Raw genomic sequence first — 14,989 nt, 5'->3', positions numbered from 1 at the left:
ACAGCTTGAAATTTGATCTCCCGATCTTATATTTTATTGCATATTTATATCAAATTTATTAAATACACTATCGCATTGCCTCGCGGGAGACGCTATATTTGCAATACTTATGGTATAACTTATCCACGGTTAACGTCAAGCATGTCTGCGCATATGTTAATTTGCATTGTAAACCTAATAGGAGTGTGCGCTGAAATCTGATTGGCAAAAAAATCGTTAAATGGGATTCGAAAATCCCGGAACTCGCCTTGACTTTTCACTGCGCATGATCACAGTTCCTGACATCCATCATAACCCGCTGCACTCGGCATGCATGTAAACAAGAATATTGCATCTCGTGTATTACGTTTGATTTTGACTTGTCAGGAGACAAAAAGAAAAGGGGACTCAGTTGTCAAATGACAAACACATGTTTGTCTCTTAATATAGATAGATTTGCTTGCGAAAATAAAGGTAAAAACTATCACGACGCACATGCATATGGTGTTGTCTGTAGCAGAACAAGGAAGTGAGCGAGTATGGCTTCACGCCGATTTTAGCAATATTCCAGCAAAGTAGAGATAATTTAGTGATAGCAACTTTATATATTTACTGTAAAGGCCTTTACAGTAAATAACGAAGTTGTTATCCATGAATTATCTCTACTTTGTCATCCGTCAACTTCTAAGTAATGCCTATGAAACAATTCAATATTCCAGCAATATCACGGAGGGGGACACCAGAAATAGGATGCACACACTATACCCATGTTGATAATCCCAGTTCGGGTCTTTGGCATGACGAGCGAACGATTTAATCTGGAGACTATCTAACCGCCCATCTTTAGAACTTGATAAAACATAGTATTATCTTCATTGAGTGAAAAGGGATATATAGAGGTTATCACGCGAGTGTGTTTGGGGATGGTAAATATCCTGTATTAGAAATAAACATTATATTTAGCGAGCCTTTAATATATAATGTCATTCTTTAATTCTGTGCTTGAAAATCGCTTTCCCTCTCTCACAAACATTACCTAAACATTGCGAGTTTTCCTGGAATGCGCGCATTAATATTTATTACGTCACAGGATAAGTGATGTGTCAGTCGGACAGTGACAGTAGCCAATAGAGTTCCAACTGAAATCTGTTTCTTATACAGTGGCGAAGCAGCATATACGCAAAACAACAATTGTTTTTACTTGCATTCCGCGGCAATCCATCGGTCTGTCCGCTAGAGTAACTGCCCTTTGTCAAAGGGAAGCTACTCTAACCCTAGCCTTTGAGACGTCACGGCCACGTTCAGACGTTGCTGACAGTCGGCCTGTCCTGACATAACGTTAAGAAGTACAGTCAGATGTACACACAGTGGCAAAACGAAACATGGTAACAATTCAAACATATTTCGGGCAAATCCAGCAGTTACTATCTTAATTTGGGGAAAAGGTTTCAAGCCGCATAGCTCTAGAAGCATAGATGTGGCTCCTGATCCCGCTTGGCTAGGCCTAGGCCTAGTGCCCTCGCAAAATTGTTTCGAAATTTATATCTCCAAAGTTGCCCAAACTTTTAAAATGCCTTAGCTACGTCACAGTTAGACACTGATTTTCAGTATATTAGACTGTTCTTTTCATAATGATAGCAATTATCCCTGTAGTTTATCCAGATTCCCGATGGTTAATTCTGACTCGATTGCCGAATGACAAGGGCGACGCCATATTTTGTTTATACACACTGAAAGTAGTCCCTACTTGACCTTTGATATTTGCATCTCTATCCGCATATGACCCCAACGGATATCGTTTTTATCTGTTGGCTTTATCCTGCCGAGAAACCTACCCATTATATGATAAATATATAAAGAAACATGGCGTCGTAAAGGATGTACAAATGTATCGAGATCGTGAATTCCAACATAGCGAAGTAGAAATAGTAGTGTAGAAATATACGTTGACGCATACTGAGGGGCAGTGAGGGCACGGCCTTTGTCATAACTGCCGCTATTCCCTGTGCAGAGTTACCCCCCTACGGCGTGCCAGGAACCTCTCACAGCGATATGCCATACTATCGCTGCCACCAGCCAAAGCTCCCCACTGTGAAAGGTGGCTACAGCCATGCTTGGAGTTGAACTCTCAACTGCCTGACCGTTGTGTTTACAAACATGTGATGACTGCCGTGACGCCGAATACTCTTACCCCTGCTAAAGTATTTTCTTTGGTTGTCAATTTCTGTTTCATTACAACTATCATGTAATTGATATAGTAAGAATTTAAGAGAGAAGTTGGTTGATTTTCCGATCTCGAACCAATCCGATCAAATAAACAAGGTAAATTCATCAGTCGTAAACCTTTTCCAAATTAACTTTGATGGCATTCCCAAAGACATAAACAAAAGTACAATCTCATTAAAATCAGATCTAAGTTCTCGCTAACCCTAAACAAAGAACTGAGGACATCCCATTACGGATCACGTCAGAACGAACCTACGCGAACTTTGACCGACAACTGAAACGACTGACAAGAAGTCGACATCAGCCACTTAGGAAGCAGTGAAACTGAACAAACGAACATTCCAGAATGTCTAATATATGGTTGCGATTGTATGGCAGTGCTTCCCACGTACTGTGTCACGCCTCCTCCGTTCAAATGTTTATCCCACGGCATTCGTGACCAACTCGTGTTATTCCGGGACAAGGTTACCGAAAGAGGCGAGTGGTGACGAATAATCCCACGGAAGCGAGAGACGGAAGCGACGGATTTTTGACGGAATCAGTCGTACGCGCCGTAACTGTCGTTCGGAATACCCCGTATTAACGTTTTCGAGGTTGCATGATTTGAAAACACATTCCGACTGTCACTTTCATGATCTGGTTAGCGACGCTTTGATTGGTAGGATGAAAGGTCGTTCTGACGTGACCCGTAATGGGATGTCCTCAGATCTTTGTTTAGCGATAGCGAGAACTAAAATCTGATTTTAATGAGATTGACAGAAGTATAAACGTTCCTACATTTGGGTTAGAGGGCAACTTTCAAGATTCTTGTAATGGCCGCGCCCACACTGGTGACAGCGATGTTACCGAGAGTGTAACGAATGTGTCACGCGCTGGGAAGGAGCTTGTGCCAGGAACCTCTGATTATGTTTCCAGGTATGTCAGCACTATACCCGTGCTCGCGAGTTCCACCAAAACGGTAAATGTCTAAGACTTACATCACTTGGGCCTTTCCTGCCACACCAAGCTGACATGCCGTGGTAAAACTGAAATACTGTTCAAAGCGGTGGTAAACCCAACTCACTCCCTAATTCAAGAAACATATATAACATCTGTGCATATATATGCCATACATTTCTTTACAATGGTAATGTACGAAAGCTCCCAGCTGCCATGGTTAAAAGATAATATAGCGTCCCCTCACCAGATCATAGCTTCTCCCGCGAGGCAACGCGATAGTATAGCATGGGGACGCTATAATTATTGCGAATGAATGCTTCAGTAAACGACGGAACACTATAGAAATATGTCTTATCATGCATGGCTCATATGGATATCCGGATTACTGTAAAAAAATAGGTGTTTTTTTTTTAAATATCGATACAGAAATTGTTTTAGAAGAGTTAAGCATTTTTAACGGGACAGTGAACACAACCATCAGTTTCTGGTTCTAGCAGCGGATAGTTGGATAGTATTCATTACATATTCGAACAAAAGCATCACACTTGAGCACCAATAGAGAAAATATACCGAGTAACGGTTGTCAGTAATGGTTGTACTCTTCACAATCTCGGAGGCAAGGAATCACCGCATGTCGTGTAGAGAAGACGCTCAATAATTCAGCAGTCTCCAACACTGTCGATAAATGAGGATTTAACGAGGGTACGACCACATTCTCCACATTGTGAACGAACACGATGTCTACTATACATTCACGGGATTACGCGTTGACCGGAAATACAACTGTGACGTCACATGGGATTGTTAGTGGGTTTACATGACGTCACGCCATTGTTCCCGAGGACGAACTCACGAACTGATCGACACTGAACCAAACACGCTATCAATTCTGGAACGGCGACAGGCACGTAATGTGTCGTCTGCTGCGCTTGGCAGTAGGCAATGACTTCTAATTCGTCTCGATTGGGATAAACACTTTCTTGGATATGACTACAGATTTGTTTGAGGTAGTCAAACGAAACAGCATTCGGCAGGTGAGATTCTGTGAGCTAGGTAAATGTCTTCATATTTCTTCACAATCACTAGCCTTCATGTTTTGGGAAGTACTCGTTTGGACGGGATTTGGAAATATTTACTTTAACGTGAATTGCAATCAAGTGAATTGCAATCAATAAGCAAGAAACGATTAATGTACATTGGTCATAATATACAATGTTTTATCTCACACATTCTCCAGATTTTCTCCGAAGCAATAATTCACGTCTGTGTTTCTGCACAGTGCTGTTGTTGAAATTACCATATATTTTCATTGACACGCTTTGTCCGGAACAACAAACTACCTTTTAGTACACGATTGTGAAATTATTACATATTTGGCCCAATTGCGTTGCCCGTGATAGCCTTTTCCGAGAAACTAGAGTGAACGTGACTGTCTAGGTTTGAAAAGGATATTCACAGCTATGCTATTCCGTCCTCGCTACAATGCCAGACGTCCACTGCACATAGAGCCACTACAATCTTAAAACAATATAATATAGAATAGTATTAGGATTTTCTTGGCAAATATAATCTCATCGAGTCGCCTAATATTTTCGCAGCCATGAGTGAACTCCGATATGTTATTTCAGGCAAGAAGACAAATGTTTCATTGTTTAAATGTATTTTCCTACGTTGTAATCTGAGATATCCTAGTCTGAAAACAGTCGCAGTTCCGGCAAGGAAAAAATATTGATTTATATATTTTCAGATAGGTATAGCATATTTTTATCTCTAAATGCAACATACATATTTTTTTTAACAAATGGGGAATTCTTGAAGACTTGTTCTATGTTTGTCGTGGGGGCAGGGGGTTGGGAATGCTGAAAACCGCTTGGCTGCCTGGTCCGGAATAGGTCCATAACATGGTGGTTACATTTAGCCGACTAACGTTGGAGTTGGTGTTTACGAAACTGATAGTGTGACACCGTACCCGGATGCTGCGGTCCGTTGCTCATAATATCAATAACTTGTCTGTTTGGTGAAGACTCGATAATTTACAGGCAGTCGTGGGCTGGGGTTTATAAAGGTAATAAATACAATGAGGGTCAAAAGAAACTACTTCTCAGTTGATTTTAGCATATGGTTGACTTTCAATTGAAAATATCGTAAGTAAGCGATATCATATTAAATATGCATGGTTTTACTTTTCTATTTGGTTTTTTTCGGCACACATTTACAACGTTTAAAAATGGTAAGAGTCATATGGTTGGTTGCAAGTGCATTTCTTGCCCCAGTCTTGCCCCAATCTTTTCTAACACGACATTTCACAGCCACAAATTACTTTGTATAAACTATTTTAGGAATGAGTGATGGGTAAACAAACCCTATCAATTTTCAATTACATAAAAAAACAAGCTTGGTATACAAATGTACGTTCTTCTGAAACAGTTAATGTTTCAGAAAATCCTAGAAAAATAGACTGCCTGAAGTGTTCCAAAATAATTGTTTGCTGGGACGTTTTGTAACAAATGTGGAAGAAAAGAATGTCAGTCGTGAAACAATTAGTGAACAAAAATGTTATTTTTTTTAATCAGTCAAGACTGTACCTAGCTGTTTACAAAGGACATAGGTTCGGGTATAAGCCGACAAAACTTACAGTGAGAGACTCGAGGCTTTAGTTTTTCACTGTACCCCTGTGGTATAAATAGATCATCGATACGCACAGTAAGGTGTACTAGCTGGAATCATTATTAATCTTTTTCAAAATCCGAATTCCACCAAACCTTGAACGGGTTCCTAACATCAATAGTTCAATGTTGTGGCATCTGCATATACGATCGAAACATGACGAATGGTATTAGGTGAAGTGAGGTGAGGTGAAAGATTATTGCACTTACATAGCGACGATCATGCACGTGTGTGTGTATGTGTGTGTGTGTGTGTGTGTGTGTGTGTGAGTGAGTGAGGACTGATGCCGATTTATAGTGTTAGCCCACTCCGATAACATGCCGCAGTTTAATATGAATACCCCACTCAGACACAGAAAACTAACTCCGAGCCGACCAGTCCTTGTTTTTATTCCTAAATGCCAATGTCACGACGGGGGACACCAGGAATGGGCTTCACACATTGTACCCATGTGTGGAATCGAACCCGGATCTTCGGCGTGAAGAGCGAACGCTTTAACCACAAGGCTACCCGACCGCCCCCGTAGGCGGTTAAATGGTGTTAGCTGTAAAGTTTTATACCCACTGCTTGCAAGGAACAACAGACACGTGGGCTCTGTCACTGGGACTTGAGTCAACGGTTTGCTGTCGTCTTTTATACGAATGAATATTTAGTTTGACTTAAGCCATACTTGACAATTAATTCCAGATAGTGAGTGAGTTGGGTTTAACGCCGCATGACCAGTATTCCAGTTATATCACGACGTGTCTGCTTATTGTTGGGGCAAAGCCCTATGTGATACAAGTCTCATACGTTTACAACTTTGGTGAAACCTGGAAACATAATCGATGTGAACCCCCAATAATAGGTTCCTGGCGTGCCCAAGGTACTTAACTCTGCACAGTGAATTGCAGCGCCTTAGACAACAGGGCCACCCGTACCCCCGCATTCAAAACAAGATGGCAACAGTGTACGCCGGTTGTTCTTTGAAAAAGCGATCGCTCCTCACACAGAAGGTCCGGGTTCGATTTCCTACGTGTTTACAATGTGTTAATCCCATTTCTCGAGGCCCAGATAATGCTAAAACTTGCTACAAACGGCGCAAAACAAAAGTCCCTCACTACTGACTTCCCCGCGTCTCAGTGCATTGCCACTTGAAGCTCAGCGAGCCTGATCAAAGGGATGTGACACTAAATATATCCACCCAATCAAAGTCATGATCAAATTAGTGATAAGAGAGATTGAGATGGTCACTTCCAAAACAAAGCTTTAGATTTTTGTTTCTCACAGGTGAAGCTGGTTCTAGAGGCCGGATATGACGTCAACGCCCGGAACGATCGTATGGAGACGCCTCTCATGGCGAGTGTAATGCACGTGCACGACCCAGACTGCAGATTTGGCGTCATTAAGCTCCTCCTGGCGTCCGGCGCCGACATCAATCTCCAAAACGGCCGTGGCCAGACGGTTATCATGTACGGTTGTATTCTGAACCAACTTGATACCGTCATGCAGCTTCTTCAGTTCGTAAGTAATGACGTCATTTATATATTACCCAATAACGAAATACCTACGCAAGGGTGGATCCAGCATTTTCCAAGAGGAGAGGTCCGGATCTGGCTGACTTTTGTATCTTATTTGTATTTAATTGTTTGATTGGCTGAACATTGATGTTTAAAGGTTCCACCAGGTGCGCGTTTATTATGGTTAGGGTGTGCGTGTGCTGTTCTATCGATAAAGCCTAAAATTCTGTTCTGTTAATCGAAATTATCTGTACCGTGTACGAATATTAGGGGAAATATAAGTACATACTCACTCTGTAATTATATTTCATGTGGTTCCGATTTCGTAAAATTGGAGAAAACCTAGAAATAACTGGTTTCCAGGGATTTTGCAAGAGAAAACTGGTCCCAGGCCATTATCGTTATTTTTATAGGACATTCTTCTATTTTATTACCAAGTTCAAACTATATCTTTCGCTACATAAAATGAGTAAGTTCTCGCTTCCGATGTGTCACGTAATACATAACCATATATTTCTAATACAAACATACATACATAAATATATACATAAATACGTACGTATGTATGTATGTATGTATGTATGTCGTTCAGATATATAGAAGATATTTCATGTGTCGAGTGATTTACCCCACTCATGAAAATATCTCCTTTCCCCCGTCACGAGATGAGAGAAACATGATATTTCACGAGGTACATGAACATCCTATATATATATATATATATACTTTTTGTGTAGTTGTCTACCGGAATATTAAATTACAGTAACCCCTCGCTACAACGCTACTTTCGGGGTCCAAATAATTGGAGAAGAATTGATCGAGTATTATTCTTCGCTTTCAAAAATACAGGTGAATAAGCAGGTAGATCCATAACAAACTTGGTCAATAAAAGCATGAAATTTGATATAAAACATCACTAGACTTGATGATTTACCATTTAAAATGTATTTCCTGCTGTCAAAGGCAATATTTTTTTATGCAGAGATTAAGATTACTGTGTGTATTTTCTCGTTAACTAAGCCGGAAATAGCAATCAGCTGTGCACACGTTTCCTCCCAATCTACCGGTGATTCAATTAAAACGTACCCAGTGATACCACTTTAAAGAAATCTGATGCAATGGTCGGAAGAAATTGTATCTGATATTATTTTATCAGGAATAATATATTCCAATATCGTGTTATTTTAGTTGCAGCTTCTTATTATATACTTAAAATTATAAGAACCACAAGCGTAGCACTTTGGTACAGATTGTATGCAGGATGTTTTTTGACGTATGGAACGATTTTGACCAGTCACCGTAGGTTAGTTTATCCATAAGAACAAGATGATGGTGAGGGGTTGCAGATGGCAGAGAAAGGTAGAAAATTGATTTAGGAGTAATCTTCAAATGATGGGATGGCTTTTAAGTATTTATAATAATTTCCATTTGAAATCCAATCCCCATCTGGTTAGACTGATCTTTCAAGGTAGTTTCTACCTGGGCTCGTACCCAATCTACTGCAGTGACACACTTTGTGGGTCCTTTAATTACACTCGGTGCGATGAACCGCAGTTACAAGTAGGTGTTTGACATTCTGGATCAAGACATTATGATGACTAGTAGTTACATGTTTATGATATGCACAGGTAAAGACATTTTTCAATAATTTATTTCCCGACCCGGTTAGGAAGGCTTATGCTAGACATTGATACCTCGTTCTGCCGCTAAAGTTCATAGAGGTGTTCTGCCTCGTTCTCCATGTGGGGCGGTCGGGTAGCCTAGTGGTTAAAGCGTTCGCTCGTCACGCCGAAGACCCGGGTTCGATTGCCGACATGGGTACAATGTGTTAAGCCCATTTCTGGTGTCCCCCGCCGTGATATTGCTGGAATATTGCTAAAAGCGGCGTAAAACGAAACTCACTCACTCGTTCTCCATGTACCAAGAAATGAGCGGTTGAATTTCTGCACAGACAAGTACACTCACAGTTTTATATGCCTACGTTTCACAGCCATATAGAAATAGGTATTGTCAGTACATCAAAATACCTGTGAAGATCCGGGTTAGAGTTGGTCTTCAGTAACTGCTTGCCGTAAGAAGCGACTAACCATCTTCCCGAGGCAAGGGGGTAAACAGTTTATAAAAGTCCAGTTTCCACCCTCTTTGCCGAACTAGGCTTGAATTACGAAGTTATATTTTGGCTGGACTAACGAGTCTATGCATAGTCCAATCAAAATCGCGCAACGACATCAACATCAGGTTCGTAAACCGCGGTGCGGATTTCGCTCGATTGTAGGATTTGCAACGTAAATCAACATCAACGGCGTCAACAGGTATTTTCCAAATAGTTTCACGTTTTTAATCAAGGTTCTCGCGTGATTTGATTCACTTCGCGAAATAAGACCCGTTTTATTACAATACAGATTTTGATTATCCATCAGATCGTCTTGACTTGGCGCCGCCATTTTTTGTTTGAAGCAAATACAAGTGATATGACAAGTGGGATCTGATTGGTCAGTAGGAGGGACACAGATGGGACATACCTCGTAAAAGCCACTGGCTGCGCTACAATCGAGCCCAGAAATTCCAGCCAAGTTGATCTTTACAGTCAGTTAACTCCTTTGCCGCGGGAAGATACCGACTAACGGGATCGGGTGGTCTGGCTCGCTGACTTGTTTGATGTATGTCATCGTATCCCTGTTGCGCAGGGTTATCATTAATTGCTAGTTTTGATCACACTCGATTATTTACAGACCGTCGTCAAATAGTTGAAATACTGTCGAGTGCGATACACAACATACAAACAAGTATACCAAAAACTTTAAGTAAACAGTCTAAAAGGATACTGGAATTTCTGGATCTGTTGAGAAGGCACAACATACCTTTAGATGCGCTCTGTTAAAGGTTTTATGGCCGACTTAAATGTCCAAGCTTAAGATCGTATAATTACCTATAATTTTCAGTTTAGTTTTTCTCCAAAGTGGAATGATAATTTACTGCTCTTAGATGGACCGCTTCTCAAAATAAGTTCAGTTTTATTGTTAGTTTTATTCAGGCTCTCATCTAATTTCCAGGAATTGTATTCAATACTAAATGAATCTGCAGTATCTTGGAGTCGGCAAAAGGTACAGTGTCACATTCACGAGGATTATGAAATCTCAACATCACTGCACATGTAGATCATGCATATCACCTATGGTAACGCTCATGCAACCTTTTTCAAGAAGGAAGTTTTCAAGATCATTATGAACAAGCTAAAAACAAACAGAACTGAAACGGAGGTATATTTTCTCTTTGGCGTACGCCCCTACAGCATATTCCCTATTGAGGAAACATGTTAACTGATAAACATGATCTTGTAAACTGAGGGGCAAAGGAAAGTATTCTGGGTTAGTTCCTTATGTAATTGAAAATTAAAAGAACTGTCCAAGTCTTTGAAAGGCATTTGGAAGTGAAACACATAAGGAAGGGAATTTATGGATGTCAACTTCTTTATTATGAGGAACACAACGTTTCGGAGAAAATGCTTACTCCTTCATCAACGTTGTGTTTTTCATCATAAAGAAGTTGACATCCATAAATTATCTTCCTTAAAGAACTGTTGTTATGTCATGTCTATTTAACCATCGCTCATTCCTGAAACAGTTTGTAAAAAGTAATCTGTGGCTGGGACATTTTGTGTAAAAAAATAATTGGTTCACTGTGGTAAGAAATGAATTGACAACCTACCATGTTTGAAATGTAAATTTGTGCCGAAGAAAGCAAATTTATTGATTTTCAAAGATAATATGTCAAAGATACCCATCACCAGGTGTGTACTATGCGATAAAACGAAAGATTGTGGAAGTATTCGTTGAGTGTTGACTAAGCGCCAGTACAGTTCAATTTCTGGCTATAATATAGCCACTTTAATGTGTTTTCAATTGAAAATCAAACATGATAAAAATCAACTGATACGTAAGGTGTACTGTCCCCACAGTGTATTTGTATACATATTGTGCAGCAACTGACAACACCTTCCCTTTAATACCATAGTTTAGTTATTTATGCCATAACCATAAAGTTCAAGGCTTTCGAGAAATCGTCAAAGCACAATTTGATTTCTATTTACTATTTTATTAATCTGTATGAGCATATCCATTTTTAAAATGTTAACAGTAGCTATTTATATATTACCTCGACAGTCTTAGTTGTAAGGACAGCGGCGTTTGTCATTCAGACAGACAACAGTATAGTCAATATGCTATTGGAACGCCGTCACTAAAACGTATATTTGTTTGTTTGTTTGTTTGTTGTTTAACGCCACACTCAGCAATATTCCAGCTATATAACTGTAAATAATCGGGTCTGGACAAGACAATCCAGTGATTGACATCATAAGCATTGGTCTACGCAAATGGGATACAATGACATGCATCAACCAAGTCTGCGAGCCTGACCACCCGATCCGTAAGTCGCCTCTTAGGACAAGCATGGTTTGCTGAAGACCAATTCTACCCCGGAATCTTATTTACATTATGTGTTTTCGGGGGGTTGGGGGATAGGGGTGGGGATTGGGTTGGGCGTGTAATGTAATACACAGTTTGGGGTTCAAAATACATGCTCCTAGTATGCGTGTATGCGTGGTCAAGTGAAAGTTACATATCGAATGGGAAGTGAGAATTGAGATATGATATCAGATACTTTTGCTAAGTACCCTAACATTTATATGTATACATATATGCGTGTATAGTTAGGACTGATAGTTAGTTTTAACATAGGTCCTGTATTTATGAAAGGAAACATAGCAAACCGACGTCAGCAAATTTCAGTAAATAAATAATTTGTTTCCATTAGGGCGTCTATCTCAATACATTTGAATCCGCCATTGCACTTTAAGTAGACCGTACCTCAAACAACGTCCTTCTTAAAAGCTTATACATTCAGTGCTTTCTGAAGCGATGTGAGGCTCCTTATCTCGCATGTTCTACTTACTAATTAATGTATGTGTGAGCCTTTATGGTGGAATTTTCAGTGGTAGATGTTGAACGGCGCTGTCGCGGATATGTTGAATGGGTAGACTGAAGAGAGGTGAACGGATAGGCTGTGAGATATGGAACGAGTAGATTCAGGAGATGTTAAATGAGTAGATTCAGGAGATGTTGAATGAGTAAATTCAGAAGATGTTGAATGAGTAGATTCTGGAGATGTTGAATGAGTAAATTCGGGAGATGTTGAATGAGTATATTCAGGAGATGTTGAATGAGTAGATTCGGTAGATGTTGAATTGAGTAGATTTAAGTGATGTTGAACGAGTAGATAAAGTCAAAAACCTATGCCCTCTTAAAGGTCTGATGATAATTTCGAACTAAGACTTAGTTGTGAAGAATGCAATGACAAGACTGAGGCATTGTCTTTGTGTGATTAGAGTCATCATTAATTGCTAGTTTTGATCACATTCACTGGGACTGCTAGGATTGAAAATCGATTAATTTAAAACAAACAAAAATCTTCCCGAAAACGGAAGGTCGTGATTAATAATATAACCGATTATCAAATGAGAATATTATATTATATTTTCAGAACAACCTGCACGCGGATCTTACTGATACCGATGGGAATACAGGTCTGATGTACGCATGCGCGCTTGGTCATAATGACATTGTGAAAGTGTTCATTGATTATCACAGAAAAGGTCACCTTAGCCTTGACCTTCTGAAGAAGAACTATGATGGGATGGGGGCTTTGGAACATGCAGCTCAAGGCGGCCATCTTGACGTGGTTAAAATAATCTCTAGTTGCGCGAGGGCCGCTGATTCGAATCAGGAAATATCCAATATGGCGACCGATTGTGAATGGGTTGAGGAACAAGCACCGAACCCGACCCCCACCGATAACAAATCGCAGTCAATGAATGAGAAGATGTACCAGTTTATACAGGAGGTTCAGGATGCATCTGTGGAAGAATCGTGTGACGAAATCAAGCCATCTCCGTGCGCTGGATTGCCTCCCCCTGACGTCATCATCACTGGCGAGGAATGTGTTCAGAATGAGGCCAACATACTTTCGGAACAGAATAACAAGAGACTAAATAATCCCCACGTCGCGCCGTCCACAGCACCAAGATCGCCTTCCGTCAATCGTCGTCTGAAATCTGCTGCCAGAAGAACGGCAGAACAGTTCAGTGATGAGGAGACGGAACTTAGTCTAGCAAGTCTAGGAGAACTGGTTACGACTGTAAGAGAGTGTGCGCGGGAGATCAGAGAGATTTACCATCACCCAGACAAAGACGAGAAATCAAAGCATTCCAAAAAAGGAAAAGGGGCAGGCAAGAAGGTTAAAAGTGAAAAATCCAAAATGGCCGATGTTGACAATGCTGATCTCAAGCGGAGACGCGCATCAGGGTCTGGGGTTTTAAGCAAAGAAAGAAAACAGTCTGAACTGGATACAAAAGATGCTGACTTGGCCCTGAACCAGACCTGGCCTAAGAGGAGCGCCTCCTCCCTGAGTGTCCGACTGTCTGCCTCCAACACATCACTGAACAGGGACGAGCCAGGATATAGGTCACCTTCTCCCACAGTGGCGCCCCCTAGCGGCGAGTTTGGCGACAAGAGTCTTCTTCAAGAAAAAAATATTCTGGATAAGGTATTCTGTCGACTCAATAATTCCAAGGTTATATGGGGCGGAGACCCCCCTCCGCGTGAAAACAGCACGAGGGAGCGACCGTCCAAGGCCACAATGCTGGTTCGGGATCAGTTCTCTTCTTATGGAAACCCACTGCCAGACATACATCGCAGCACAGCGTGTCTCCCGCCCGTCCGAGATGGCGGTAGGCTCCGGCAGGTTGCCCACACCCATGTCCTGAACAAAGTGCCCGGGGGTCCCGGAACAGAGGGAGGGGATTACGTGGAGGGGTCGTGCTCAGACGGAGAGGGGGAAGAGGACGTAGAGATTGGGATCTTCATGGCTGTATGAAACAGATTTTTTGTTATGTTCTCACGTTTTATATTTATATATTTCATATTCTTTTCTCCTTCCCCATGTTGGGGGATTTGGATTTTTTTTATGGGAGGTGTTGAGGCGTTGTGTTTGTGAATGTAATAAGCTTCTGCTTCTTTAAGCGCTTTGGTTGAACAGCAGTGACGTGGGTGCTTGCGACTTACCATGTTAGAGGTAGGAACCATAACACTTTGAATGTTGTATTCAACACGGGATTGTGATTAAAACAAATATTGCTTTATTTATGAACCCATTTAACCAAAGATTGAAATGAAATTCGCTCAAAAATACAAGTTTTCTTTGATATAACTTTGTTTTTAACACCTCATACTTTTACACCTCCCCTTTTTACTCGTGTTTATTGTTTGCATGCCTGTCTTGGAAGGGTGACCTTTTGACCTTGACCTTGAACAGCGTGCAGCAACAAACTGTTGATTAGATTTGTTATTGGTGGTTACACAAATAGTTTTCGTTAGTTGTTATATGAAGAGTAGTGCTGATGTAAAAAAAAGTACTACCCACATGTGATCAACATCAACATCACGTCAACACAAGCATCGACATGACAGGCACATGGACACAGAGAAGGGCGATCCTTGACAATTACCCGAAGTGGTCGCCAGCCGATTCTATTTCTGTTTACTTGTTCTAAACATGAAACTGTTGTGTACAGCCATTATTGGATCCCCGTGTAATAACAATCAAGAACAGGACCAATCAAT

The 14,989-nt window shown here is 40.8% G+C and overlaps 1 protein-coding gene across 1 annotated transcript; it reads left to right on the top strand.

The window, feature by feature from the left end:
• The first annotated feature begins 4,085 nt into the window (after positions 1 to 4,085).
• On the top strand, positions 4,086 to 14,475 carry LOC139480415 (putative ankyrin repeat protein RBE_0220). The gene is made up of 3 exons (XM_071263483.1): positions 4,086 to 4,178; positions 7,081 to 7,314; positions 12,852 to 14,475. Exons 1-3 carry the CDS (start codon positions 4,131 to 4,133, stop codon positions 14,241 to 14,243), a joined length of 1,674 nt encoding a protein of 557 aa, XP_071119584.1. The 5' UTR covers positions 4,086 to 4,130; the 3' UTR covers positions 14,244 to 14,475.
• Positions 14,476 to 14,989: the final 514 nt, after the last annotated feature.

The sequence above is a fragment of the Haliotis cracherodii genome, unplaced genomic scaffold (genome assembly GCF_022045235.1).
Source record: "Haliotis cracherodii isolate W230 unplaced genomic scaffold, xgHalCrac1.p SCAF_4, whole genome shotgun sequence".
In the NCBI taxonomy this organism is placed as follows: domain Eukaryota; kingdom Metazoa; phylum Mollusca; class Gastropoda; order Lepetellida; family Haliotidae; genus Haliotis; species Haliotis cracherodii.
Note: the sequence above shows the minus strand (reverse complement) of the source record. Positions and strands in the feature narration are given on the sequence as shown.

Coding starts and splice junctions, on each gene's coding strand:
- LOC139480415 (XM_071263483.1), top strand. CDS start 4,131: ATGACTACAGATTTGTTTGAGGTAGTCAAACGAAACAGCATTCGGCAG. Junction 4,179..7,080: donor AACGAAACAGCATTCGGCAG/GTGAGATTCTGT, acceptor TGTTTCTCACAG/GTGAAGCTGGTTCTAGAGGC. Junction 7,315..12,851: donor TCATGCAGCTTCTTCAGTTC/GTAAGTAATGAC, acceptor TTATATTTTCAG/AACAACCTGCACGCGGATCT.